This window comes from Gracilinanus agilis, chromosome 2 (genome assembly GCF_016433145.1).
Source record: "Gracilinanus agilis isolate LMUSP501 chromosome 2, AgileGrace, whole genome shotgun sequence".
NCBI classification, from domain to species: Eukaryota; Metazoa; Chordata; class Mammalia; order Didelphimorphia; family Didelphidae; genus Gracilinanus; species Gracilinanus agilis.
In genome coordinates, this window is record NC_058131.1 from 626,290,739 (window position 1) to 626,317,349 (window position 26,611).

The window sequence follows — 26,611 nt, forward strand, 5'->3', positions numbered from 1 at the left end:
CTACCCCTTATCACTCTTCCACCTTGGAACCAATACACAGTATTGATTTTAAGACAAAAGGTCTTAAAAATAAAATATATAAATATATTTTTAAATATAAAACTATTTAAAATATTAAATACTAAAGTATTAAATATAATACAAAATATATAGAAATATTAAATATAGCTATAAAATAGCTTATAACTATATAAAATATAAAAATATAAAAAATAAAGTGAAATTATGATGAAATGCTATTTTCCCATTAAGTTATCTTTACTCTATTCAATCTTCTGTATCTCTTTTGGCACCATTCAAATACTAGACAACTTTTCCCCTTGATGCCTTCTTTCTTCTTTAATGCCAGTTAGATTCCTCCATCTTCCATTTTGCCATTTCCATTTTGAGTTTCTATCTCTTGATTCTTTCCATTATATATCAGCCTCTGCCATTTCTGCTCTCAACCACTTTTATGTTTTTTTTTCCAATTACCTTTCCAACACTATCAAAAAGGAACACCTATTAAATGCAATTAACTTTTTAAAAGATGGTTTAACAGAACCAGTGTTCTGAATCAACTCAGTTTAATTCAATGAAATATAAAAGTGCTTTCTAATAGGCTTCTTCAACCATACCTGCTTTTTCAAAGCAAATCCAATCCCTTCATTTACATGCTAATGAAAGTGATGTGATTATTTTTAGATGCTGGACTAACAAAATTCTAAAGTGAAATTTAGAGAATCAAGAACTTTATAGCTGGAAAGGACCATAGAGAGTATTATATCATTTTAAAGGATGAAATCAAAGTTTCAAAAAGAGAAATGGCTTGCCCATATTAAAATACTTAGGTAGTGGCAGAACCCAAGTCTTCTAAATCTTAGCGGAGGATCTTTGTCATCTATGTTAGTGGTCTGTACTTTTATGCATCCACTTCCCAAGTCTCCAGTTCTATTCTCTCTCATATAACCTCAATTCATACGTTTTAGCAACCCTAGGACGCAGTCTCTTTTTGGGAGAATAAAACAGATCTATCTTCATCAACTCATGTGCCTTCTCCAATGGCCAAATTCAATACAAACCTAAAATAAGATATATGGTAAGTATAGAAAGTCATCTGTGAGAAAGTAAAACAATATGGGTACTGGAAGCCATAAGCTCCATAACATTCATCCCCCAAAGCATATACCACTCAAAAGCAATTTATAGTCTCTGAAACCTAACATTTCTTAGCATTTCTGATTCAAGTATTTGTGGATTTTCTGTGGATATAGATTCCACTAAGTAACAAAAAGTTATATGAAGCACCTAGTAAATACTTATGGGATGACTGGCAATTCCTAATAGACTTACTGTTCTCAGTTTAGCCAATGGCATTTGGAGTCGTTTCAGCTCAAGTCATGCCTCTTCTCACTTTCTCATTTTATTTTCCCAGAAAAAAATCCCCTCTTCTGTTTGATTTAATTATTTTCTGGTGTTTCTATTTTAAATAATATGATAGGACTTTGTCACAATACTAATTTTAGCTCATAAATGTGGTTTTAAATTTATATTAATGTGCTAAGATAGTTTTTGTATTATTATCCAAAATAAAATATTCAGTATCATCAACTCCATTTTAAGTGATCACAACAAACGCCTCCATTCTTTATTGCTAAATATACTTAACCATAGATATCATTTGAGTTTTTTTTAAAGATTAGCTTTTTATTCATGTTTTTGCTAAAACATAGCAAATTTTACCATGTATATTTATGTACATACATAGGGAAAGTGAATGCTTATTCTGACAAAATCAAGTGGCTTCTTTTATTAACAATAAAAATTATTTAGATATTAAAAATAATATTTTTCATAATACTCAATTATAAGTAATCAAATAATCAAATTCATTCAGAATGAAAAAAGAAAGGAAACCAACCTCCCAAAAAGATTTCCTTTTAAAGAGATAATAATCAAAGTTTTATAGTTTTAAGTAGGGAATATTTCATGTTAGTCATTTTAACTTTTAAAGTATTCATTAACTCTCATGTCATTAAACATCTCTTCTTTATAAATGCAGGTTAGATAGGTTACTGATTGTATAGAAAATTAATTGCAATGAAAAAACTTATTAAAGGTCACTTGATTTGAGAGTGGGAATCAATGCTTTTTTTAAACCCTTTTACCTTCTATCTTAGAATCAATACTGTGCATTGGTTCCAAGAAAGGAGAGCAGTAAAGGCTAGGAGTTAAGTGACTTGCCCAGGGTTATACAGCAAGGAAGTGTCTAAGGCCAGGGATGAACCTAGGACCTCCCATCTCTAGGTTTGGCTCTCAATTCATCGAGTCACTTAGCTGTCTCCAATGGTTTTTTCAAAAAAGAAGTTTGAGCAAGATATTTTGCCATACAAAAAACTGGAAAAGGAGGGTATGTCCTTCAATTGGGGAATGGCTGAACAAACTGTGGTATATGCGGGTGATGGAATACTATTGTGCTAAAAGGAATAATAAACTGGAGGAGTTCCAGGCGAACTGGAGAGACTTCCGGGAACTGATGCAGAGCGAAAGGAGCAGAGCCAGAAGAACACTGTACACAGAGACTGATACACTGTGGTAAAATAGAACGTAATGGGCTTCTGTACCAGCAGCAATACAATGACCCAGGACAATTCTGAGGGATTTATGGTAAAGATGCTACCCACATTCAGAGGAAGGACTGCAGGAGAGGAAACATAAGAAAAGCAACTGCTTGAACGCATGGGTCGGGGTGGACATGATTGGGGATGTGGACTCGAAACTACCACACCAATGCAACTACCAACAATTGGGAAATTGGTCTTGATCAAGGACACATGACAAAACCAGTGGAAATGTGCATTGGCCATGGGTGGGGGGAGTGCGGGGGGTGAAGGGGAAAGTAGGAGCATGAATCATGTAACCAGGTTAAAAATGATTATTAATAAATGTTAAAAAAACTTAAAAAAAAAGATATTTTGCCATAAGTCTTAGATGAATAATTTTAAAGGTTTGATTTCTATTATTCCAAGGCCAATGATGTAAACAAAATGAATTTGACTAGAGCCTGGCATCTGGAGACAGGGAGGGAATTGCTCTCTGCCTTCATATCATTATGTTCAAGGTTGTATTCCTTCTCTGTAACTGTGCCCTCTTTCTGGCCTTTACATGAAGGTCAGGAGAAGAGGGGAAAGTGTTTGGGGGGATTTAACCCTTTGTTCCCCCATAGAAGATGTCCATCAGTTTGGCAATGGATGAACAAACTGTGGTATATGTTGGTGGTGGAATACTATTTGTGCTATAAGAAAGAGTAAGTAGGATAATTTCTGAAAAATCTGGAAAGAGCTACATGAACTTGATGCAGAGCAAAATAAGCAGAAATCAAAGAACATTGTACAATAACAGTAATATTGTATGATGATGAACTGTGAAAACTTGGCTACTGTCAGCAATGCAATAATCTGGGACAATTCAAATACTATCCACTGCCAGAGGAAAAACTATTGGAGTCAGATGGATAGGGATCAAAGCATGCTATCTTTTACATCAGTGTATTTACAGTTTTATTTTGTGCTTTTGGTTTTATATGCATATGCTCTTACAACAATGACCAATTTGGAAGTGTGTTTTGCATGATGGCCCAAATCAAATTGCTTCCTGTCTCTGAGTGGGGGAAGGGAAGGGCTAGACACTGATAGTTTAGATCTTATAATTTTAGAAAATGTATACTGAAAATTATTATTATCTGTAATTTGGAAAATAAAATACCTCTGAATTTAAAAAAAAGAAAAAGAAAAAATAGAAGAAAATCCAAAATATTTTCCTGGGAAAACAACTGACTTGGAAAAAGCATCCAGGAGAATAATCTAAGAGTCATTGGACTGCCTGAAAGCCACAGCAATAAAAAGAGCCTGAAGAACATATTGCAAGAAATTATCAGAAAGAACTTGGCTTCATCTTCCCAACAAGAGGGAAAAATAAAAAGTGAAATAATCCACAAATCACTACTTCTACCATCTGTATTTGATTCAATTTTTTGAACACAAGTATAAAACTTCATATTTATCACTATTAAATTTGACCTTATTGGATTTAGTGAGCCCAATATTCAAGTCTATTAAGATCCACTGGATCTTCAATGTTTCCTGTGTGTTAGTGCTTCCTTTCAACGTTGTATAATTTGCTCATATGGCAAACATGTTATATATTCCTTCATATACATTATTGATTAAAAAATATTACATAACACAGAGCCAAGCACAGATCTCTGAGGTATTTTACTGGAGACTACCTTCTAAAGTGATATCAAATTGCTCTTTAAATGTCTACTCTTTGAGTCTGGCTATTCAACCAGTTCTCCATCCATCTAATTTTGTTTTCCTCTCACTTTTCTCTATTTCCCCAAAAGAATAATATTAAATAAATGCTTTGCTAAAAGCTAAATAAACCACCATATCCACATAATTCCCCTGATTTACCTGCTTAGTAACATTGCCAAAAGATGAAATAATATTAGTTTGACATGACTTGCTCTTAAGTTAAACCATTCTGGTCATTTGGAAACAGTTTCATTTTTTAGGTGTTCAATAGCCATCCCTTTAGTAAAATCTTGTAGGATTTTCCTAGAAATTCTTCAGACTTCAAAAAAAAAATCAGAATACAATTTGCTTTTCTAAAATTCTTAAGTACTAAGTGAGCAGAACCAAGAGAACACTGTACACAGGAACAGCAATATTGTATGATAAACAACTGTGAACGACCTAGCTATTCTCAGCAATACAGTGATCCAAGACAATCTGAAAGACTCATAATGAAAAATACCTTCCACCTCCACAGAAAGAACTGATGGAGTCTGAATGCAGACCCAAACATACTATTTTGCACTTGCTTCTTTTTTTGGTTCAAAATCTCTTCCACGAAATGACTAATATGGAAAATGATTTACATGATTTCTCATGTCAAATGTTTATCTTATTGCTTACCATCTCAGGAAAAGGGGAAAGAAGAGAAGGAAGAAGAGAATTTAAATGCAAATTTTTAAAAAATGTTAAAATAATTTTACATATAATTTGTGGAAATATTTTTTTAATTCTGAAGCACTTTCCCCACACTTGATGACCTTAAGTAAATTACTGACAGTGCTCAGTAATCACATCCATTAGTTTCTTTTTTGAGGGGGTGCAGGGGTGCCTGAAGTTGTAGCTGATCTGACTCAGGTGCCTTGAATGCATCAAAGGCAGCTATCTATTCTCTTACTATGACCTAATTTATCTTCAGTATCTGCTAACTCTTAGCCATTTTCATTGTGTCCTTTTCCATCAAAAGGACCTTCTGCCTTCGTAAAGAAAAGAGAAGCAAAATAATAGAGCATCTCTGCTTCATCTCTGTTGTCAGTTTTTAATTCATATGTTCCAACTAGTGGTCCTATCCCTTCTTTTCTCTCCAAATATTGCTTTTAAAACTTCTTTCATGGTCCTAAGCTAATAGCAATGCTGGGTATCACTGTGGAGCATAATATTGGCTGGCTGGTACTCTCCTTCTTGATGGATAAGGCAGAGACTGGGTTTATCTCAGTTCTTTCTTTTCTGTTCTCTTGAGGATAGATTGGGGTGCGATCTTTTCTCTTATTGTCACTCTTCCCAGCCACTCCTTCTCTGTAGAGATGTGATCAGTCATCCCAAGATTACTTATAATTTTTTCCTTCATCTCTTTTGGATTCATCCATTCTTAGAACAGAAAGATCCAGTCCAACGTTAAACCAATGTAAAAAATTATCTATATTATCCATTAAATTATTTATCATAGTCAACCCTTCCTGCCCCCCAGTAATATTACTTTTTAGCTTAGAAGCAATAAGATGCAGACTTTTTTTGTATTTCCTCCAATTTGAAGAAGTGATTAAACAGTAGTATTAGAGGTCTGATTGCTTAGCTCATCCTTTCCCTTCTGCAGTGCAACTCTGTCATTCTCTCAGTTTTCTCTATTTGTTACTGTCCCTGTGCTTTTAATACTTTCCAGTTCTGCTTAAGACCCGGGATAGGGATGCTATTTCCTCATGTCTCCTCCAACCACAGTCTGTTCTCTCCCAGGTTGGGTCTCTTCCTAAGCTCCTGGGTGTGACCCAAGTTCCCATTCAGGCTCAAAGAATATGATTGACCAAATTACTCTTTGACTGTTAAGGAAATGCTTATCCCTCTAAACTTAGAATCCCCAAATGCCAATCAATTTTCAAATTCATATTACATGTCATGTTTTTGTATTTCCCAGGTTACCATCACTTACCAGGTTTTCTTCCATTTTTTTGTGTGTATATATTTATGTAATTATATATATGTATATATATGTATCTTTAGTTAGTTAATTCTCTTCACTCTCATTTTTCTTCTCTTTAGAATTGTTTGTTTTCCTTTATGTCTCTGGAACATCATTCTTGAAACTTTTCCATTCCTCTTGGGTTGATTTCCTTCCCCTGTGGAATTCTGTTCATGAAATTCTACCTGTCCTTCCTCTGAATCCTTTGAAGCCTGCTTCCTCCAAATCTAGTGTGTTTATCAGACTTTGCCCAGCTATTTTCTCTTTTGTCACAATTTAAGAAAGAGTAGTAGTCACTTCTCCAGGGTTCCATTATTTCTTCTCTAATATTAACTTTTCCCCTACTATTAGGGATAAAATTCACAGCAGAATTTACTAGTTTCCATTTTTTGAAGAAAGTATCATTAAAGCAAATTTTAAAATTATCAACTGCTTTGCTTTTTCTAGAAGAAAAATCCCATCAGAAGGCTGAATAATAGAATCCCCTCCCCTATAATTATTTTCTTATGCCTCTGTCCCAGGTTTGTGAATTTTTTCATGAACTCATTTCTTTTCCTCTAGGTAGTCCATAGTAATCCTTCAAATGATAAAGATGTTGTTTTTCCCTCCATTGACCAACTTCCAAATTCTCTTTGCATCATACTTCCCTCTCTCTGGTTCTGAGACTTCTTCCTGAGTATACTTTCTTAATACACAATACCCCAACTTTTATGGATTCTATTTCTTTTGAATAAGGTATGTAAACTTATCTAGAGGCATATTTCAGCCAAGGGTTATATCCCACCAAGTTGAGTTCAGCTTTGCCTCTTTGAATTAGGCCAGGAGTCAGAAACGTATGGCTCTTTCTGCAGGAGCCATAAAGTCAATTTTTTTTTCAGGCACTATTACAGGAGCGCGCACTGTGAGCACTGTACAGCTCTCACGAAATTACATTTTAAATAATGTGGCATTTATGGCTCTCATGGCCAAAAAGGTTGCCAACCCCTGAATTAGGCCCTTTAGTTTATCTTGCTTGTTACCACCACACCAATCTATTATTTTCATGTTCTAACTACCCAGCTGAAAAATATTTGATGGTTTTCAATCACCTACCAAATACAATCTGAATTTCTAACCTTGGCAATCAAGGTCCTTCATGATCTTTTTTTCCCTGCCTATTTTTAACTTCATCCACTCCTCCTCCCTAATATACATCCTCCATTACAACCATAGTGATCTACTCACTATCTCTTAAACCCAGTGTGCTTATTCTTATCTCCATGCCTTTTTTCTTCAGGCATTTCCTTCCCTGCCTGAAATGCCATCTTCAAAATTCCTCACCCATTGCTCTCCCATTTCTCAAAGTCCAGCAAGCCCTACTTCCTTCATGAATCCTTCATTGATTACTTGAAAACAATATGATTTTCCTTTTGAATTCTTCCTTCCTTCCTTCCTTCCTTCCTTCCTTCCTTCCTTTCTTTCTTTCTTTTTCTCCCCTCTTTCCCTTTGTTTCTTTGTTTCTCTTTAATTTCTGTCTTAGTAGTAACTAAGACAAAAGGGCAAAGATTAGACAAAGAAGATTAAGTGACTTTCCCAGGATCACATATTAGGAAGTGTCTGTGGTCCGATTTTAACTGAGGTCCTCTCAATTCCAGGTTTGGTACTCTATCCACTATACAACTTGTTGTGCTTAGGACCTACTTTCTAACCAACTAACCTAACAATAGTAATTGTAGTAATAATAATAATAACATTTTTATAACACTTTAGGATTTGTGAATTCTTTACATGATTTATTTGATCTTCATGGCAATCAATTTACCATTTAATATCTTACAGTATTTCTTTTATTGTCTTCTTAATTTGCTATTAAACTGGATGTGTACATATTTCTTGACTCCCCAAACAGATGATGAGCTCCATCAGGCTAGCAATAATTTATTCTGGAAGGATTCCCATAGTATCATTGTACAGCATTGATCACATCACTCTCACTATAATAAGAACAAAACAATGCCAATTTTTTCCTTTTTGTTACGCTGTGAGAGAAGCAGCATGGTGCAGTGAACAGAGAGAAACACTCTGAGTCAGCAAGACCTGGGTTCAACTTCTGTATCTGAGCCATACTGGCTACATCACTACACAAATCACTTTCTAATACAGTCCAGTGCAGAGCAGGTGTCAGATCTACATTGGGAGAAGGAATTTCCCCCTCTAGGAATTTCCTATCTCAATGAATCACAGACTTTCCCCCAAAAGACCCCTGCCAGGGTTCTTTAGATACCTATAATATAACTGTGGGACTGGGCTCAAAGGAGCAATAGCATATAATTCAATAGTAGCTTAAGATGAAAAGCACTTCTGTATATCAAGCCTCTTAGGGCCTGAAATTTGGTCTCTGCTTCTAAAAGTATCTTGTTGGCAAGAATATAGCGGTATCAAGCCAGTTTACCATCTGCATTGCCCTCCCTTCCTTAAAGCATCATTACAAGAGACACAGAGGGAAGATCTGGGGAAGTTCTCTAGCAGCTGTAGCTAATAACAACTTAACACAGAGTTAATTTTAAGCCAAGCTGGTTATTTATAGCAATAGATTGTCTTATGCCTTATATTTGGCATCACAAAGGAGGTTTTAAATACTAACTCTAGTATTGTGATCAGTCTGGGGCTCCATGTGCTAAAAGAGAAGAGAATTTGAAACAGGATTAGAGGGCAGGAAGAAAATGATGGGGGGAAAAAGGGAAATAACACTTAAGCAGAAGGATTGAAGAGGTTGAGATTAGATTAGCCCAGAGAAGAAGTGGTCTGATAAATAAAGGCCCTCAAGGATAAGAAGGGTTATTTTGAGGAAAAGTAGTAATCAAATTGTTTCAAGAGGAAAGAACATGAGTTAAAGGGCACCAAGAAAGTTATCCACTATATGATGGAAAAGTCATTGAATAAAAAAGATGATTACAAATGAAAGTAGGTTACTGAGAGACATTATAAAATGTCTTTTGTTTGGAAATTGCTGGCAGTGGGACAATTACCTTTCTATCTAAGATGGTGCTTTAATCTTCTTGAAGGCTAAAGAAATCATATCATCATATCACCTTTTAGCCCTAAAAGATTAGGTGAAATTGTATGTGTCATAAATTGTACAATGCAAAGTCAACTTGATCATTTTTGCCACTTTTCACAATTTCATGTGAGATATGAGTGCATCAAATGTGCTAATGTACGCTAAGACCTTTACGAGTTTTAAAGTGCTATGTGGAAATGTCAGCTAGTATATTAAGATATTTCATTTTAATTTGCTACTGACTATATGAATCATATAATACAGCTCCTTCCTTCATAGGCCTCTAAATTGTGAATTTGGAATATGAGTTTACGCTCACACACAAATACCTCATTTATAATACTGAAGAAGAACTAATTTTGGAGTTAAAAAAGCATGAGTTTGAATCTTGGTTTTGCCACTTATCCATATTACCTTTGGTTTTCTAGACAGCTCTACCTAATTGTCCTATAGGCATCTCAGGTTCAATCTAGCCAAATTCATTATATTTTCTCTCAGATCTACTCTTCCTCTAGATGTCTACATTTCTGTTGATGGCATTAATATCCTTCTAGTCATTCAGGGCAGCAACCTTCAAGTCTCCTCTATCTCTTCAATTTTTCTCAGCTCCCATTGCTAATAAATTACTGAATCTGGTCAATTCTACTTCTACCCCTCCCCTCCCCCCATATTTTCATCTTCTCTTTACACGTGCAGCATTAAAACCTCACTTCTTCTCACTCAGACTATTGCCGGACTATTCTATTCGATTCCCTCTTTCTGGTCTCTCACCTCTCTAATCCAACTTGCACATAGCTGAAAAACTGAAATTCTTAATATACAGACCTCACCATGTCATGTCCTAACTCAAAAATCTACAATGATTTCAACTCCCTCTAGGAAAAAAAATTCATATTCTTCAACTCAGTGTTAAACTCATGATGATATCATTCTATCTTGCTAGTTTTCTTTCTTTCTTTTTTGTTAAATACTTACCTTATGTTTTCAAAGCAATACTAAATATTAATCCCAAAGCAAAAGAGTGGTATGGGATAGGTAATTGAGATTAAGTGACTTGCCCAGGGACTCACAACTAGGAAGTGTCTGAAGCCAGACTTGAACCTACAACCACTCAACTCTAGGCCTGGCTTTCTATCCCCTGAGCCACCTAGCTGTCCCTGCTAGTCTTCTTTCATATTGTTTCCCTCTTTATTTTAGCCAAACCATTCTACTAGCTGTTCCTTTTATTTGAAATTCCAATTCTCACCTCTGTGCCTTTGCAGAAATGGTCCCCAAGGTCTGCAATGATTTTTCTTCTTAGAATCCTCAGCTTCTTTCAGAGGGTAAGGACAGTACCTCACAAAAGCATAGGTCAGGTGCCATCTTTGACCTGAAGCCTTTCCATATCCCTTCAGTTATTAGTACATTGTACAATCAATCAATCAACAATTAAGTGCCAGTGCTATACAATCACAGGTGCAGTTCAGTCCCTCATCACCTTTCACCTGGGCTACTGCATGCCCTTCCACTTGGTCTCCTCGTGTCAAGTCTTCCCCACTTGAATCCATCCTCTACTCAGCTAAAAAGGTGATCTTTCTAAAATTTAGGTCTGACCATTGTCACTACGCTCTCCCTTGGCTCAATAAATTTCAGTGGTTCCATTTTACTTCCAGAACCAAATAAAAACCAGAGTTTGGCATTTAATGCTCTTTACAGCCTGGTCCCTTCCTAATTTTCCACTCCTGTTATACATTGTTCCTCTCCAAGCATTCTACATTCCATCAACATGGACTACTTGGAGTTCCTCAAATATGGCACACTATTTCCTTTAACAGCCTATTTCCCCACTCTTGAAATATTCTGTTCTCTCACTCACCTCCTCTACCACTTACATTCAAGACTCAGCTCATCCTCCACCTACTCAGGAGACTTTTTTTTTTTACCAGCTACTATAGCTGGTAATGTCTTCTCTTCTCAGAGTGCTTTCATTTACTCTGAATATTTCTTGTGTGTACCTGGCTTGTCTTTCCATTAGATGAGGAAACTGAGGTAAGAGAGTCTAAGTGACAAGCCCAGAGTCACACAGCTAATAAATGTGTTAGGCAGAACCTGAACATAGACTTTTCTTATACTATATCAAATGTCTTATCCACTATGTAATGAATGGGCACTCTCTATGCTAATAAAATTACTGATCTAGAACAATAATAAAATTGCTTATTTTGTATTTCTTCATTTATATATAAAATCTATCCCCACTGTGGTAAAATATAAGCTTTTTGAGGGTAAAAATTATTTGAGTTTTAGTTTTTGCATTTCTAGAGGGGTGCCTTGCCCATAGCTAGAGTTCAACAAATATTGTTGAATCTTATTGACCTTTGGTAAGTAATTTCTTCTGTCTGGGGAAAAAGTATCTTTATCTGCTAAATGAGGGCATTGGGCTAGCTGGTTTCCAAGATTTCTTCAATTTTTTTTAGAATCTATAAGTTATAGTCTTAAACACTCCCCCTTTATCTCCAATCATTTTTAAGCCCTTCCTTTGTGTCTTAGAATTAATACCAAGGATTGGTTCCAAAGCAGAAGAGCAATAAGGGCTAGGTAATTGGGGTTAAGTGATTTAACTGGAGTCATACAACTAGGAAGCATCTGAGGTGATATTTGAACCCAAGACATCCTACCTCCAGACCTTGATGTCTATCCACTGAGCCATCTAGCTGCCTCTTCCAGTCATTACTTACACTGTTCATTCATTGTTCATTTACTTTCCTGAAATAATGCAAAGTATGCCAGTGTAGACCCCATCAGAGTAATGACTTTTCATTGCAATGATCTTACATCGTTAATAGAATGCAAGAAAAACTAAAACAAAAAAATGCCTTTGCTATGATTTATCAGTCCTAACTGTTCCCCAGATTGAATAGGGAGACTGCTAAAAATGGCAGGACAGCTACTTTTCATTTGCTTTTTCTGCCAAATGAAAAGTAAATACCTCGGCACTTATTTTTTCCTATTTCTCTGGTTTTCCATTAGTTAACTGAATAGTTAAAAATGCTTTAAAATGCATCTCCTTCTGAAGACAGAGAGCTCACCATCTTAGGTATAAAAGACAGTGCCTTTTGAAAACTTCCCTCATTATCAGCTCTCTACTTAAGTTCACAAATAGCATCTATTCAGACTATCCATGAAATTCTAGAAAAGGAAGCTTGATAATGTGCAGGATGAAAATAGCACAAAACAAGAAGTGGCAACAACTTAGACAAGGGCTTTTGAACAAGAGAGTTTGATCAAAGCTTCTCTCATCAGTGATATCTGGGACCAAGACATGCAATAAGATATTTTAATAGCATCTTTTTTTGAAAGATTTTTGATTCAAGGGGTTCTTAACCTGGTTTTGATAATTTTCTTAAACGTTTTGATGAGTTTTACTGTAACTGATTTCCTTTGTAACTCCATATAGTTTTATTGCATGCATTCAAAACACAATTCGTGGGGGCAGTAGCACTCAGTGAATTGAGAGCCAGGTCTAGAGATGCGAGGTCCTGGGTTCAAATCTGGTCTCAAAAACTTTCTAGCTGTGTAACCCTGGGCAAGTTATTTAACCCCATTTGCCTACCCCTTCTCTTCTGCTAGGAACCAATATATAGTATTGATTCTAAGATTAAAGGTAAGGGTTTAAAAAAAAACATGATTCTTAGAAGGGGTCTATATGATTTGCCAGACTCCCATAGGGGTCCATGAGCCTTGTTCTATTCCTTGCTTATACCCATTTAAAACAATGTAGTTTCTGGCAGAAATTGAAATATTACATTATGGACAGTAATTGAAAATACTCAAGATAAAAATTTGCATAAAAGGTAAATCTGATGGAATCATTCTTTGGAGAGATATCCTATTGAACTCATATTGGAAAAACACTGAAGTTTCATCTCATCCATAATAGATTGGCCAAGATGATAAAAGACAGAAATGGATAATAATATTAGTGGGGGCAAAGGAAGAGAAACACTAATACATGGTTGGTGGATCTGTGAATAAATCTAACCACTTATAGAGCAACTGGCAATTATAAAAAAAGAAGAAAATTTAACCCAGAGTTCCCACTGCTTAGCATATAATCCAAGGAAGTCAAAGACAGTCTCCCAAAACACCAGAATATTAATAGCAGTATTTTTGTGGTAGGAAAGAACTAGAAACAAAAGGTGTCCATTAATTGAGGAATAAAATAAAATAAAATTTAAAAACCTATGGTATATGAATGTAATGATTACTGTAGTGTAAGAAATAATGAATATGAAGAATTGGGAAACTTATGGCCTGTTGCAGAATAAAATAAGTAAAACTAGGAAAATAATGTTACGATGACTCCAAGGAATAGTAAAACAAAGGAAACAATATTACAATGATTCCAAGGAGCAGTAAAACAAAACTTAACAATATGTCATTAAGATAACCAAACCTGATCCTTGAGATATATTAAGAAACTATATCTCCCTTCTTTGAAGGGGTACTATGGGTGTGTGACAATATTTAAGCTCTCAGAAACAGCTGATCAATATGCTTGGTTTTATTGTACTGTTCTGCTTTCTTATACCTCTTAAATCTTTATTAAAGGGGAAGTCTTGCTGGAGAGGTAAGCAGGGATATATTTGGAAATACATGTACTATAAAAATGAAAATCATCAATATAAACAACATAAAATATTTGTCTTGCTCACTGTCAAAATATCTTCCTGGACATCTTTCCACTTAAAGACGGATTGCTAATTTCTTGACCATTCCCTGAATAACTCCCTCATCTCTTTTCTACTTGAGAACAGATTACTAGGCTCTACTTCATTCCAAGGATTGTCATTTATTTGGAAATATATAATTGGTCCTCTGTCTTTATAAGGATCACTGCCTAATTAGCTCATTTGATAACACAACATTCCAAAATAGGTAACAATAACTTTTTTTAATATTTTATTTTTTAGAAACATTTTCCATGGTTGCATAATTCTTGTTTTTACTTTCCCCTTCACCCCCCTTCACCTCCCCCCATATCCAATGCGAATTTCCACTGGTTTTAACATGTGTGATCAATCAAGACTTATTTACATATTATTGATAGTTGCATTGGTGTGGGCATTTAATGTCTACATGCCCGCATCAAACCATGTGTTCAAGCAGTTGTTTTTCTTCTGTGTCTCCACTCCTGCAGTTCTTCCTCTGAATGTGGGTAGCATTCTTTTCCATAAATCCCTCAGAGCTGTCCTAGGTCATTGCATTGCTGCCAGTACAGAAGTCCATTACATTCGATTTTACCACAGTGTATCAGTCTCTGTGTACAATGTTCTTCTGGCTCTGCTCCTTTCATTTTGCATCAAATCCTGGAGGTCTTTCCAGTTTGCATGGAATTACTCCAGTTTATTATTCCTTTGAGCACAATAGTATTCCATCACCTGCATATACCACAATTTGTTCAGCCAGTCCCCAATTGAAGGACATACCCTCCTTTTCCAGTTCTTTGCCACCACAAAAAGCGCAGCTATAAATATTTTCGTACAAGTCTGTTTATCTATGATCTCTTTGGGTACAAACACAGCAATGCTATGGGTGGATCAAAGGGCAGGCATTCTTTTATAGCCCTTTGAGCATAGTTCCAAATTGCCATCCAGAATGGCTGGATCAGTTCACAACTCCACCAGCAATGCATTCATGTCCCAATTTTGCCACATCCCTTCCAGCATTCATTATTCTCCCCTGCTATCATTTTAGCCAATCTGCTAGGTGTGAGGTGATACCTCAGAGTTGTTTTGATTTGCATTTCTCTAATTATTAGAGATTTAGAACACTTTCTCTTGTGGTTATTGATAGTTTTGATTTCTTTATCAAAAAATTGCCTATTCATGTCCCTTGCCCATTTATTAATTGGGGAATGGTTTGATTTTTTATACAATTGATTTAACTCCTTGTATATTTGAGTAATTAGACCTCTGTCAGAGTTTTTTGTTATAAAGATTTTTTCCCAGTTTGTTGTTTCCCTTCTGATTTTGGTTGCATTGTTTTTGTTTGTACAAAAAATTTTTAATTTAATATAATCAAAATTATTTATTTTCCATTTTGTAATTTTTCTCTAACTCTTGCTTGGTTTTAAAATCTTCCCTTTCCCATAGATCTGAGAGGTATACTATTCTATGTTCACCTAATTTTCTTATAGTTTCCTTCTTTATATTAAAGTCATTCATCCATTCTGGCAAGAAATTTTATTGACTCAAGTTTTATGATGTCTCAAAACACTATAGAAAAATAACAGAACAGGATATATATTGCACTAAAGAAAAGAATAAAAGCAATTGTAGCTGAGGCCAATGAAAGATGAGAAAAAGGGATACTGAGAAAATAAGGCTGATGCTAAAGGAAGGGGAGAAAAGCAAATATTCCCATCCACTACCATTTTTTATTCTCCTAAGGGTCATTATTATATATGAAAGTCAATCTGTCCCCACCAATAGCATCTCCCTTGGCTCCTGTCCACTGTGTAATTTATTATTGAAGTTCTTGCACTCCCTAAGAAAAACACCCAAGGGAGGTAAATTCAGCTTAATTCCTCTTTATCAAATCACTTTTTTTTTATAACTCCCTGTAGACTGTACTCCAGATAATAGTTTCAGATACTCCCATAACCAAAGAGTCACTGTTCAATAGGCCCAAATGTGCCCAACCTTCAATGTTGTGGAGCTTAAAAATAGCATATACAGGGAACACCAGCTAATACAAGAGCTTCAGAATAACAAGCTTTAGTAAAAATATCTCTTATCAGTGCCATCCACCAATGTGAGCACACTACATTTAACAGCTTGGTCTTTTATAAAGATCTTCATTTCAGGACATCAGGAAACTCTAAGAAATCTTTGAAACCATGTGTCTTTTGGGAAATAATTAAAATGTAGAATTACAGATGTTCTTTGGGAAGTTGAAGGTGGAGAGGCATGGTGGGAATTATAGTGAACCATTCACATTTAAATGCTACTAGGAAAAATGAGATATTTGGGTATATCGTAAGGCTATGAAGAGGTAGGTTCCAAGGTAGGAATCCAAGTTGTAAAAAACTTTAAATGTCAGAGTGGAATTTGTATTTAATCCAGAAGATAATAGAAATCCATCAGATTTCAGAGAATTATTCCCTAGCACCTTCATTTAATTTGTTTTTTAGTTCATTAATTCATTAAGCACTGCTTAGTCCATCATTTCTATTATGTTACTACATTAACTGGGTTGTTGTGGGGGGAAAAAGACCCAAAATATATGTGAAAAAGCTTTAAAATCTTCCCATCTCATGGCACAATTAACAGTCAGCACTGACAATATTCCACAAATAGACCTTGTCTTTGCTGACTACTATGATCGTTTTATAATAGAACAAACTGAAATACACATTTAATGCACCAATTCTTGATTTCAATTTGTTCAACTCTATAGGAAATAAGGAGAATTGTATCCTGATCTCCACCACCATACATCTACTCCTAGGGACCAACTTAAGAGAAAAATCATGAAGGTACTTAAGCTTATGGCCAATAGTTTTATGCTCCCATTTGTTCCTCCAATATTTCATTATTGTTCCCAATATTGTTCCTCTACAATTCAGGCACACCAAGTTCTAATGCTCCCTCTGCCTTCCCAATATCAAAACCTGTATTTGAATTGTGATATTTTTCATCTTTATATTTTAATTACAGAAGGAAAAGCTTTGTCTTCAGAAGATAAAAATGGGTGGAGGAAAGGTCAGAATTCTACTGCTTATTTTAGTTATGCATAAAGCCAGTCATGCAAAGATATTTCTTTGACTCTATCTTCAAAGTAGAACCTGATTTTTCTAATCCCTCACTTGGTGCAAAGCCATAACTAAAAGCAAAGATAGCAATCCCTATTTCTATTTAATAGCTTATATCTACTTTCTCGGACTTTATAATACACAAAGTACTTTCCCTCAAAATGAAGTCCATTTTAGAGATCAGGAAAGCTGAGGTTCTGAGAGATTAAATGATTCATCCCAAGTCACAGAGGGAAGAATTGGAATTCAAACCCAGGTCTGACTTCATCTAAAAGTCTTATGATCATATGACATACCCTCTCCAGATTTACAAAATATAACTTGGCAATATTTATTCAGTTTAGGAAATTAACCATTTGATTACATGAGCATCTCTTAAAATAGCTATCCTTGGGGGCAGCTGGGTAGCTCAATGGAGTGAGAGTCAGGCCTAGAGACAGGAGGTCCTAGGTTCAAACCCGGCCTCAGCCACTTCCCAGCTGTGTGACCCTGGGCAAGTCACTTGACCCCCATTGCCCACCCTTACCACTCTTCCACCTATGAGACAATACACCGAAGTACAAGGGTGTGAAAAAAAAAAAGCTATCCTTCCTAGTGGATTTGACATGTAACAATAAAAAAGCCACTTTTCAGGAATACATTTATTTTTTGAAATAAGGCATATCTGTCAGCCTTTCATAGGTTACCTAATGCCCAACAGATAGTCCCTATATTAAAAGTGCAGAAGGGAGAAACCCAAGTTATTTCCTAGAGGTTCCATCATCTCTAGGAATCATTATCAGAATAGACGAGAATATCATCAAATTACCAAAATAAATATCATCATCATTTATAACAAAGACCTCTAAAAAAGCTGAAAATGTAGGACTTCAGAATATGAGGCAAATTTCTGTAGGCAATGATAAATATAAAATATATTCAATCTATGCTCATTTGTTGGGAGAAAAATTACCCAGCTCCAAATCCTTTTCTCCCTTTAATCACATCTTAGTAAAGTCTCAGGAAAACTACTGAAGAATAAGGAAATGGCAAGAAGCAAGAATCTGTGATAGGAAAACAAAACAAAACAAAACAAAACATATGAAAGGAAGATAAGAGACTTGAATTCTAGTTCCAGCTCTGATACTAATAGAAGCAGTGTGATATAGAGCTAGAAACTAAATTTTAAAACTAAAATATGTTACCTGCAGGGATCCTTATATATACGGATCAGTGGCCCACATTTCTATTTATGTGTAACGTCACCACTATAGAGGATAGCGTGTTAGACGTCAGGTCAGAAAGACTCAGCCTCAACTATAGCCCCAGATACTATTAATTATGTGCTTTAGGACAAGCCACCTGAACTATAAACTTCAATTTTTATTTTTTTTAATCTGAGTAAAATGAGGATAACAATAACACCTACCTAGTGAGAATAAAGGATATCATGTATACGAATCATTTTGTAAACATACAGCAATATAAATGTGAGTTGCTATTATTATTAAATATTTTCTAAAATTGGGACCAGCTTGGTGGCTCAGTAGTTAGAATTTTAGACCTGGCATCACAAAGACTTGAGTTCAATTCAAGCCCCAGACACTTATTTGCTATATGACCCTGGGCAAGTTACTTAACCCTGTTTGCCTTAGTTTCTTCATCTATAAAGGAAGCTAGAAAAATAAATGGCAAACCACTCCAATATCTTTGCCAAAAAAACTCTAAAATAGAGTCACAAAGAGACAGACACAATTGAACAACAAAAAATTTCAACAAAATTCTGTGACTTCATGTAATCTGGACTGAATGTACGAGAAATCCTCCTCTCATTACTCTGCAACCAGGTAGGTGGAGCAATGTATAAAGCACTGGACCTGGAGTCAGGAAGACCTGCATTCAAATCTGTCCTCAGATACTTGCTAATAACTATAGGACCCTTTTAAAATTTCAACTTCTGTCTGCTTTAGCTTCTTCAATTATAAATTGGGAATAAAAATAGCACCTATTTCCCAAAGTTAAGAGGATCAAATGCAATAATCATTGTAAATCTAATTTAGCACAGCCAGCATCTGGCACATAGTAGGTACTTAATAAATGCTCTTTTTTTCTCTCCTTTCTTCCTTTTTTCAAGTGGCTCTTTTACTTCTGGACTGGCTTTATATTATAAATATTGTCCTGTACCATGTCATAGAACCATAGTATCTGTCTTTAGCTAGGACCTTCCAGTTTAAGTAATGATAATCTCTCTCACATATTAATCAATTAAAGATTTATAAAGCACTTTTGTCACAACAATCCAGGCACATCAATGATTAGAGTATCATTTTGCCCCCATTTTACAAAATTGTTGAGGGTAAGTGACTTGTTTAAGTTTACAACTGATAAGTGATAGATCTAAAACAAGAACTCTGCCTGCCTCTTCTTTGGCAAGGGAAAGGCAAATCTTTCCAACTTTTCTATTTTCAAACTTGATTGCCAAATCCTAATTAGGATAATAGGATCACAGATCTAGAAAGGGGTTGAGAGGCTATTGATTCTATCCCCTTTATATTACAGTTGGGAAAAGAGAATTCTGGGAAAGCTAAATAATTTGCCCAACATCATAGAAGTAGTAAGCTTCAGAAATTGGATTTGAACCTGGGGCTTCCTATACCTGTCAGTGTATATTTTTCCACTTCACCATGCTTTCTCTCTGGAGGAGAATGTTCTAGAACTCCAGAAATGCCCATTTAAAACATACATGAAATATAGCAATATTCCCTGGCATTTTTTCAAGAATTCTACCAGCCAAAAGCCCATACCTCTAAACACTTAAACTCTAAAGACCTGAGTCAGGCACCAGAATTAGAATCCTAGATTTTCTAGAATCAGAAAGGACCTGAAACATCACTGAGTCCAAGACTTTCCCATCTATAGGTAGGAAGAATGATGATGGGTATTCAAAAGGTTGAATAAGAAAGTGAGGAAACATTGATCTTTGGTACCCTCCCTTTTCTTAAAATTTTACCACCTTTCAACACCTTCCAAAAGTCATCCCAGAAATGTCCAAAACTTCAGACTTATCCTTCCTTTCTCACCACAAAATCCAATTCCCATGCTTCCCAACAGGAATCTGGCATCAGTCTGAGAAAGGAATTTTCCATTCAAGTGTGAACGACTGGTGATAGGCATAAAAATCTCAAGGGTTATTTTCATTTTGAAAGAAGAGTTTATTTAGTAAGCCAGACAAATATAAAATCTGTAGACCCTCTATGGGAAGATATTTTTGAGCAAGGAGGGCTCTTACCTATTCAACCACATTTCATTGCTATCAACACAGGAAAATGGGGGAAAAGGTGAAGGAATACCAGAAACTTGGAATATAATTTCTGAAAGTGTTTTTGGGGCTTTTTGAAGTGATGGAGGATGGCTTTCTCTGTACAATCAGGTTCTCTGAATTCTACAAAGCATGAGAAAATGGGGTAAACTTGCTAACTATGTTTCAGATGCTATTGACAAACAGAAGACCTTCCTCCTCAGATCAGTGATTTTGGAATGATTAAGGGCACACACATCTCTATCCTCAGGTTGGTGACACATAATCTTTGGATTTTATCAAGACAACCCCATCTGAGAGACAAATAAATTCAGGGCTTTTAGTAGGCTATAGTGTGAGAAGAACATTGCTTAAGCCAGAAATGTAAGTTAAAATTCTTGTTCTGGGTAGAATTTAAAGTTAACCTTATCTCTGGGTGGACTCTAGAGAAAAATGGGGAAATTTGAGTTCTGGGGAAAAGCCCAAATCAGTATTGAGATACTTAGGTTCTAGTTCAAGGTTTGCTACTTCTTAGAAGAGTGACCATAATTCAGTTGACCCTCTTTTTTGGATCACAGAATCTTCCTTTGGAAAATGAGGAAGTTGGATGAAGTCACCTCAAAAGGTCCCTTTTATACCCTAATAATCTATAATCTCATAATGGTATCATTAAGTTGCCTTACCAGAAGGTATATAGGCATCATACCTTTGCAGGTGAAGCATTTGATGTGGAAATGCCTGGCTTGAACCCGGAGCACTTCACCCTTGCATGGCTCTCCACACTTGTAGCACTGGATGACAGGCTTCTCAGATGGGTGATGAGGGTCCTGAGGGTGGGCCACTGAAAACCAAAAACAAATTCCTATCAACACACGCACACTCACTGATGCCAACAGGTGTCAATGGGCCTCCCAAAAATTACTATCAATTAGTATTAAAATGAGAAGTGGCACTGAACAAATTGTGGTATGTGATTGTGATGGAATACTATTGTGCTATAAGAAAGACGAGCAGTATGGTTTAAAAAAAAACTGGAAGATTTATATGAACTAATGCAAAGTGAAGTAAGCAGAACCTGAAGAAATACACAGTAGCAGCAATATTATATGATGATCAATTGAGTATGACTTAGCTATTCTCAGCAATATAAAAACGGAAGACAATTCCAAAGGACTTAGGATAAACAATGCTGTTCACCTCCAAAGAATTGATGGCGTCAGAATGTAGACTGAAGCATATTATTTTTTACCTTTTTTTCTTTTTTTGGAGGGGGTCTGTATTTTCTCTTATAACATAAGTAATATGGAAATATACTTTGCATGACTCTATATGTAACCCATATTAAATTGCTTTCCTTTCCAATGAGGATGCAGAGAAGAGTTAGGGAGAGAATTTGAGACTCAAATTTTTAAAAATATTAAAATTTATTTTTATATGTAATTGAGAAAAAAGGAAAAAACTGAGAGGAGGTATGGATGGAGCACATTAAAGTTTGCAAAGAATTTTACATATATTATCTCACTTGATCCTCAAGAACCCTTTAATTACAGCAATAAAAAGAGTTCACATTTATGGTGCTCTAAGGTAAACAAAGCACTTTCCTTTCAATAGCTCAATGAGGTAGGTAGTACAAACTTTATTAATTCTATTTTACATATAAAAATGTGAGCTATAACAGAGTGAACTATCCCAGGATCCAGGAAGAACTGGATTCAAATCAGAGGATGAAAGGGTCATAGATACAGAGTTGGAAGGAACCTTAGATCCTCTCTAATCTGAACCTTTTATTTGAGAAATGGAGGAAGGTCCAGGGATTTAAATAACAATTTAAATGATAGTTTAAATAAATGAATGATTTGCCAAAGGTCACACAGGCAGCAAGCCAGTATTTGAATCCAAGTCTCACAATTCTAATTCTAAGGCTTTTAAAAAACTATACCATGCTACTTCTTCAAATCACGCACACAAATAATATAACCACCATGATTATTTTTCCATGGCACTCTCCTTGATTTACAAACAGCTCTCACTCTTCCCCTCCTCTGAATTCCTCTAGCATTTAATCAATCAATCAATCAATAAACATTTATTAAGCATCTATTTTGTGACAGGCACTGTGCTGCATGCTGGAGATACAAAAAGAAGCAAAAGGCAGTCTCTGCCCTCAAGAAGCTTACAATCTAATGAAGGAGACAACGTGCAAACAAATATATACTAAGCTATCTAAATAGAGAATAAAAAGGAAATAGTTCATAGAGAGAAGGCACCAGAATTAAGAGGGGTTGGGGAAGGCTTTCTGTAGAAAGTAGAATTTTGGTTGGGACTTAAAGAAAGTCAGTGAGATAGTTTTTGGAGTGGAGGAAAGAGAGCGGAAAGAGTAAGAGATCATAAGTAATATCTTAAAGTCCTTTCTTCGTCATATCTCAATAAGGCTGAGTAGTGAAAGAATTACTATCTCTATTTGACAATTGAGGAAACCATCTCAGAAAGCTGGGAGGATGTACTCAAGGTCACACAATCAGTAAAAGGTACAAGTGAGACTTAAACCCAAGCTTTATGACAAAATTCCCATTGTTTCTTCCTCCTTAGAGGTAGCATGTAATAGGGCAAATGGCATAGGGCTTGAGAGCAGAAAACTTGGCTGTCCTGTCTTTGCCACTTACTAATAACTGTGACCTTGAGCAAGTTTCCTTCTAATCTCTAATATTCAGCTTCCTCATCTGTTAAGATATGGTTAATAATGCATGTGCTAACCTCATCAGGTGGCTATTGTGAGGAAAGGGCTTTATATTCTCAGAAATCCTTTGCATGAATGAGCAGTATAATTGAGCTATATTACACATTATCTTATGACATTCATTATCACTGAATGTGAGTTGACTAGTACTCCTTGAGCCAGGTAGCACATCCTACTTTTCCATGAACTCTTCTGCTTAATGTAAAATATTTTGGGCATTTGGAAGAAGGAGATAGCTAATTTGTTGGTGGCATCAAGAAGAAAGAAAACTTTTTAAATGTGTGATAAAGGAAGGATGAATAGGTATAGCTTAACTTTTAAACAGACAGAATGGAGGGTGGAGATGGGGAGGGCAAACATTTCAGACAGAGGGAATAGGATGATCAAAGGCACAGAGGTGAGAATAGATGGAAGGTTCAGAAATTGTGAAGACCAATCCTAGTTCAAAGCAAACTTATTAAGGATGCCCTTCTATCCCTGAGATTTTGTGGCATTTTTCAGTTGATCTAATATTATTTGGAGGGAAGTTCCTGCTCTTCTAGGCTGGCAAGTCATTCTCAAAATTTTCTATGTTTCTCTAATAGGTCAGATTCTTCCCCCTATTCACACACTTCAAAGAAACTAGTATTTTTTTTCTTGGTGGCAGGGGCTTTGAAACTGTCCTAGGCAGGCAAAGGAACACACAGAACTTTTGAGTCATAGACTTCAATTGAGAAAGGAGCTTTTTTGACTTTTGACTTTAAAAAATTTTTCCAGTTTCAGTGTTACAGCTTCACAAATAGAATTACTCACTGTTTCTTTTTTCAAACTGGCAGTGTTCTTACTTCATCCCCCAAGAAAACATTTTAAACAAGTCAGTCCAAAGATCCCATTAGTAATTGGCTAAGCTCAGAGAAACAACGTATTTCTTGTTAGTAAGATCAGGTGCAGCTATCAGTTTGAACACCTGATATGCACATTTTACCTGGGACTATGAACTTGCCTTGTCTCAGCATTAACTTGTTAACTCAACTGGAGTTTCCCTATCTGGTTCCCCTGGGAGCTCCCTTAGAAACTTGTATTTGCTCCTGGAATCAGCATTATCTAAGGTCATAAAGTTGTGGTTGTCAACAAATGATCCTGGAACAACTAGTGACTTTGAAAGTAAAATGGCCCAAGGTCAAGTAGGAATTCATTTGCCAGTGTGTCAGTCAACAAACATTTATAAAGTTCCTACTATGTGTCAGGCACTATGCAAAGCTCTGATCATATAAAGAAAGGCACTTATGCAGCTCAGGGTCTAATGAGAGAAATAATACACGAGACTACATACAAATAAGATCTATATGGGATAAGCAGGAAATAAATAATACAAGGAAAGCACTAGAATTATGAGGGATCAGAAAAGACTCTGTGTGGAACGTAGGATTTTAGCTAGAACTTGAAAAAATCCAAGGAAGCCAGAGACAGAGATGGAATGACTTATTCAAGAAGTAACAAGAAGGTTAGTGCCATGGGATCAGTAAAAAGTAAAAAAATATTGAAAATGAGGAAGGAGCAAATTATAAAGGGCTCTGAATGCTAAGCAGAATATTTTAGGAGTCACCATTTTTTTTTAATATGGTGGGAGCAGTGGCACATGGTGAGACTTGAACTTTAGGAAGATCACTTGAAAGCACAATGGGGAATGGATAGGAGTGGGGAGAGACCAATGGCAGAAAAATCAACTAACAGTTGTGATATTTGAAATATGAAATGATGAAAGCCTACATAAGGTGGAGGAAATGACAGAGGGAAGAAGAGGCCATGTGTGAGAAATATTATGAAGGTAAAAATCAACAGCCCTTAGAAATATGGAGAGGGAAAGAGTGACAAGTTGAGGATGACACTTAAGCTGAGGGCCTGACTGACTGGGAGGATGACGGTAACCAAAAAATAACAGGGAGTTTAGAAAGAGGGAAGATTTGGAGGTGGGGAGAAGAGAAGTTCAGTTTTGGATATGTTGATTTTAAGATGTCTATAGGACATCTAGTTTGAGTTGTCTAATAAGCAAATGGAAATGTGAGACTGGAGATCCAGAAAGGGTAGGCATGGAAAAATAGACCTTAAAATCAACTTTGTAGAGATAATAACTGAATCTTTGGATGTCTATGAGATTAACCAAGGGAAATAGTATAAAGGGAGAAGAGAAGGGGTCCAGGACTATGGATAGTCGGTGTGGTTTGGATAAAGATCTAGCAAAGGAGACTGAAAAGGAGTGGTGAGATAGACAGGAAAAAGGGTAGTGTCAGAAAAACCTAGATAGAAGAAAGTATCAAGGAGAAGAAATCAATCAATAGTGCCAAAGACTGCAGAGAGGCAAGAAGAATGATGACTGAGAAAAGGCCATTAGAGTGAGTAATTAAGAAATTACTGGACAGTCAAATGGTGAAGCCAAAATGGTGGAGCAGAAGTACAGAAAACTGGAATTGCTCTGAGAATTCTCTTCAACCTGCCTCAAATTGAATACAGGAGTGACAGAACCAACAAGGGGATAGAATAAAACAACTTTACTGTACAGAATTTGAAAGTTAAGCAGAGAGGATCTAGTTTACTGGGGTGAAAGGAGAGTGTAGCTGACAGTAAAGCCACACCAACGAGTATTGACACAAACTAACAGCAAGCTATCAACACTCCTCACCTCCTCCACTACTCCAGGTTCTGAAACTGGGCCCAAGCCAACTTTGAGGCACTTCCTAAGCCAACAGCAGAGCACCCCACGTTGACCCCCTTGAAGTTCTATTCCCTAACACAAGCCTCCAGTGAGGATCAAAGTCATAGCAGAAGGCAGTCCAAGGAGTGCCTGGCACATGTAAGCCTAAGGGGAACCCAAAGTGCCTGCCCAAGTCTATGGTGATGCTCTAATGCAGGGCAGTCCACAGTGTACCTGGCTAGTGTAAGCCCTAAGTGAGGCTCCAAGTCCCTTCCCTAACCTACAATGAAGACCTGAATCCCAGTGGAAACCCAACACAAGGCAGTCTGTGGTCGGTCTGGCTGGTGCTAGCCTAAGGGGAGGCCCAGAGCCCTGACCAAACCTGCAGTGAAGCCCCAAGACCCAATGCAAGGCAGTCTGCAGTGCTCTGAGCCCTATGAGCCATCAGCAGTCCAAAGAGGAGCCTGAATCAGCAGAAGGATTTGGCTTTCAGAACTCCCAGCCTATATGCCATTATACCAGATTGGAAGGACTGAAACTTGAAGAAACATAGAATGAGGGCTAAGAAAAACAGAAAGTAAAACTGAAGTTCAATAGTATGCCTCCTCTATTCTGAGAAGAGAGCTGGCCTTTAATATAAAAGTAAAAGTTTTTTTAAGGGCTCTGAAAATGAGCAAACAGCAAAAAAAAAAGAAAAGAAAAGAGAAGGAAAGGAAAGGAAAGGGGAGGAGAGGGGAGGAGAGGGAAGGGGATGAGAGGAGAGGAGAGGAGAGGGGATGAGAGGAGAGGAGTGGAGAGGAGAG

At 36.3% G+C, this 26,611-nt stretch overlaps 1 protein-coding gene across 7 annotated transcripts in view; it reads right to left on the reverse strand.

The window, feature by feature from the left end:
* Nucleotides 1-26,611, reverse strand: part of ABLIM1 (actin binding LIM protein 1) — a 268,909-nt gene that overhangs the window by 178,403 nt on the left and 63,895 nt on the right. For 4 of the 7 annotated variants that reach the window (XM_044665611.1, XM_044665607.1, XM_044665605.1 and 1 more), the window contains exon 1: nucleotides 21,107-21,239. Coding sequence is in view for 1 of the 7 variants with exons in the window: in XM_044665602.1 (XP_044521537.1) it covers nucleotides 21,107-21,241 (135 nt within the window). In the remaining 6 variants the exon portion in view is untranslated. Of the gene's footprint in view, nucleotides 1-21,106; nucleotides 21,242-26,611 lie in introns of those variants that run through there. The other 3 variants (XM_044665602.1, XM_044665603.1, XM_044665608.1) reach the window with 3 other exon arrangements.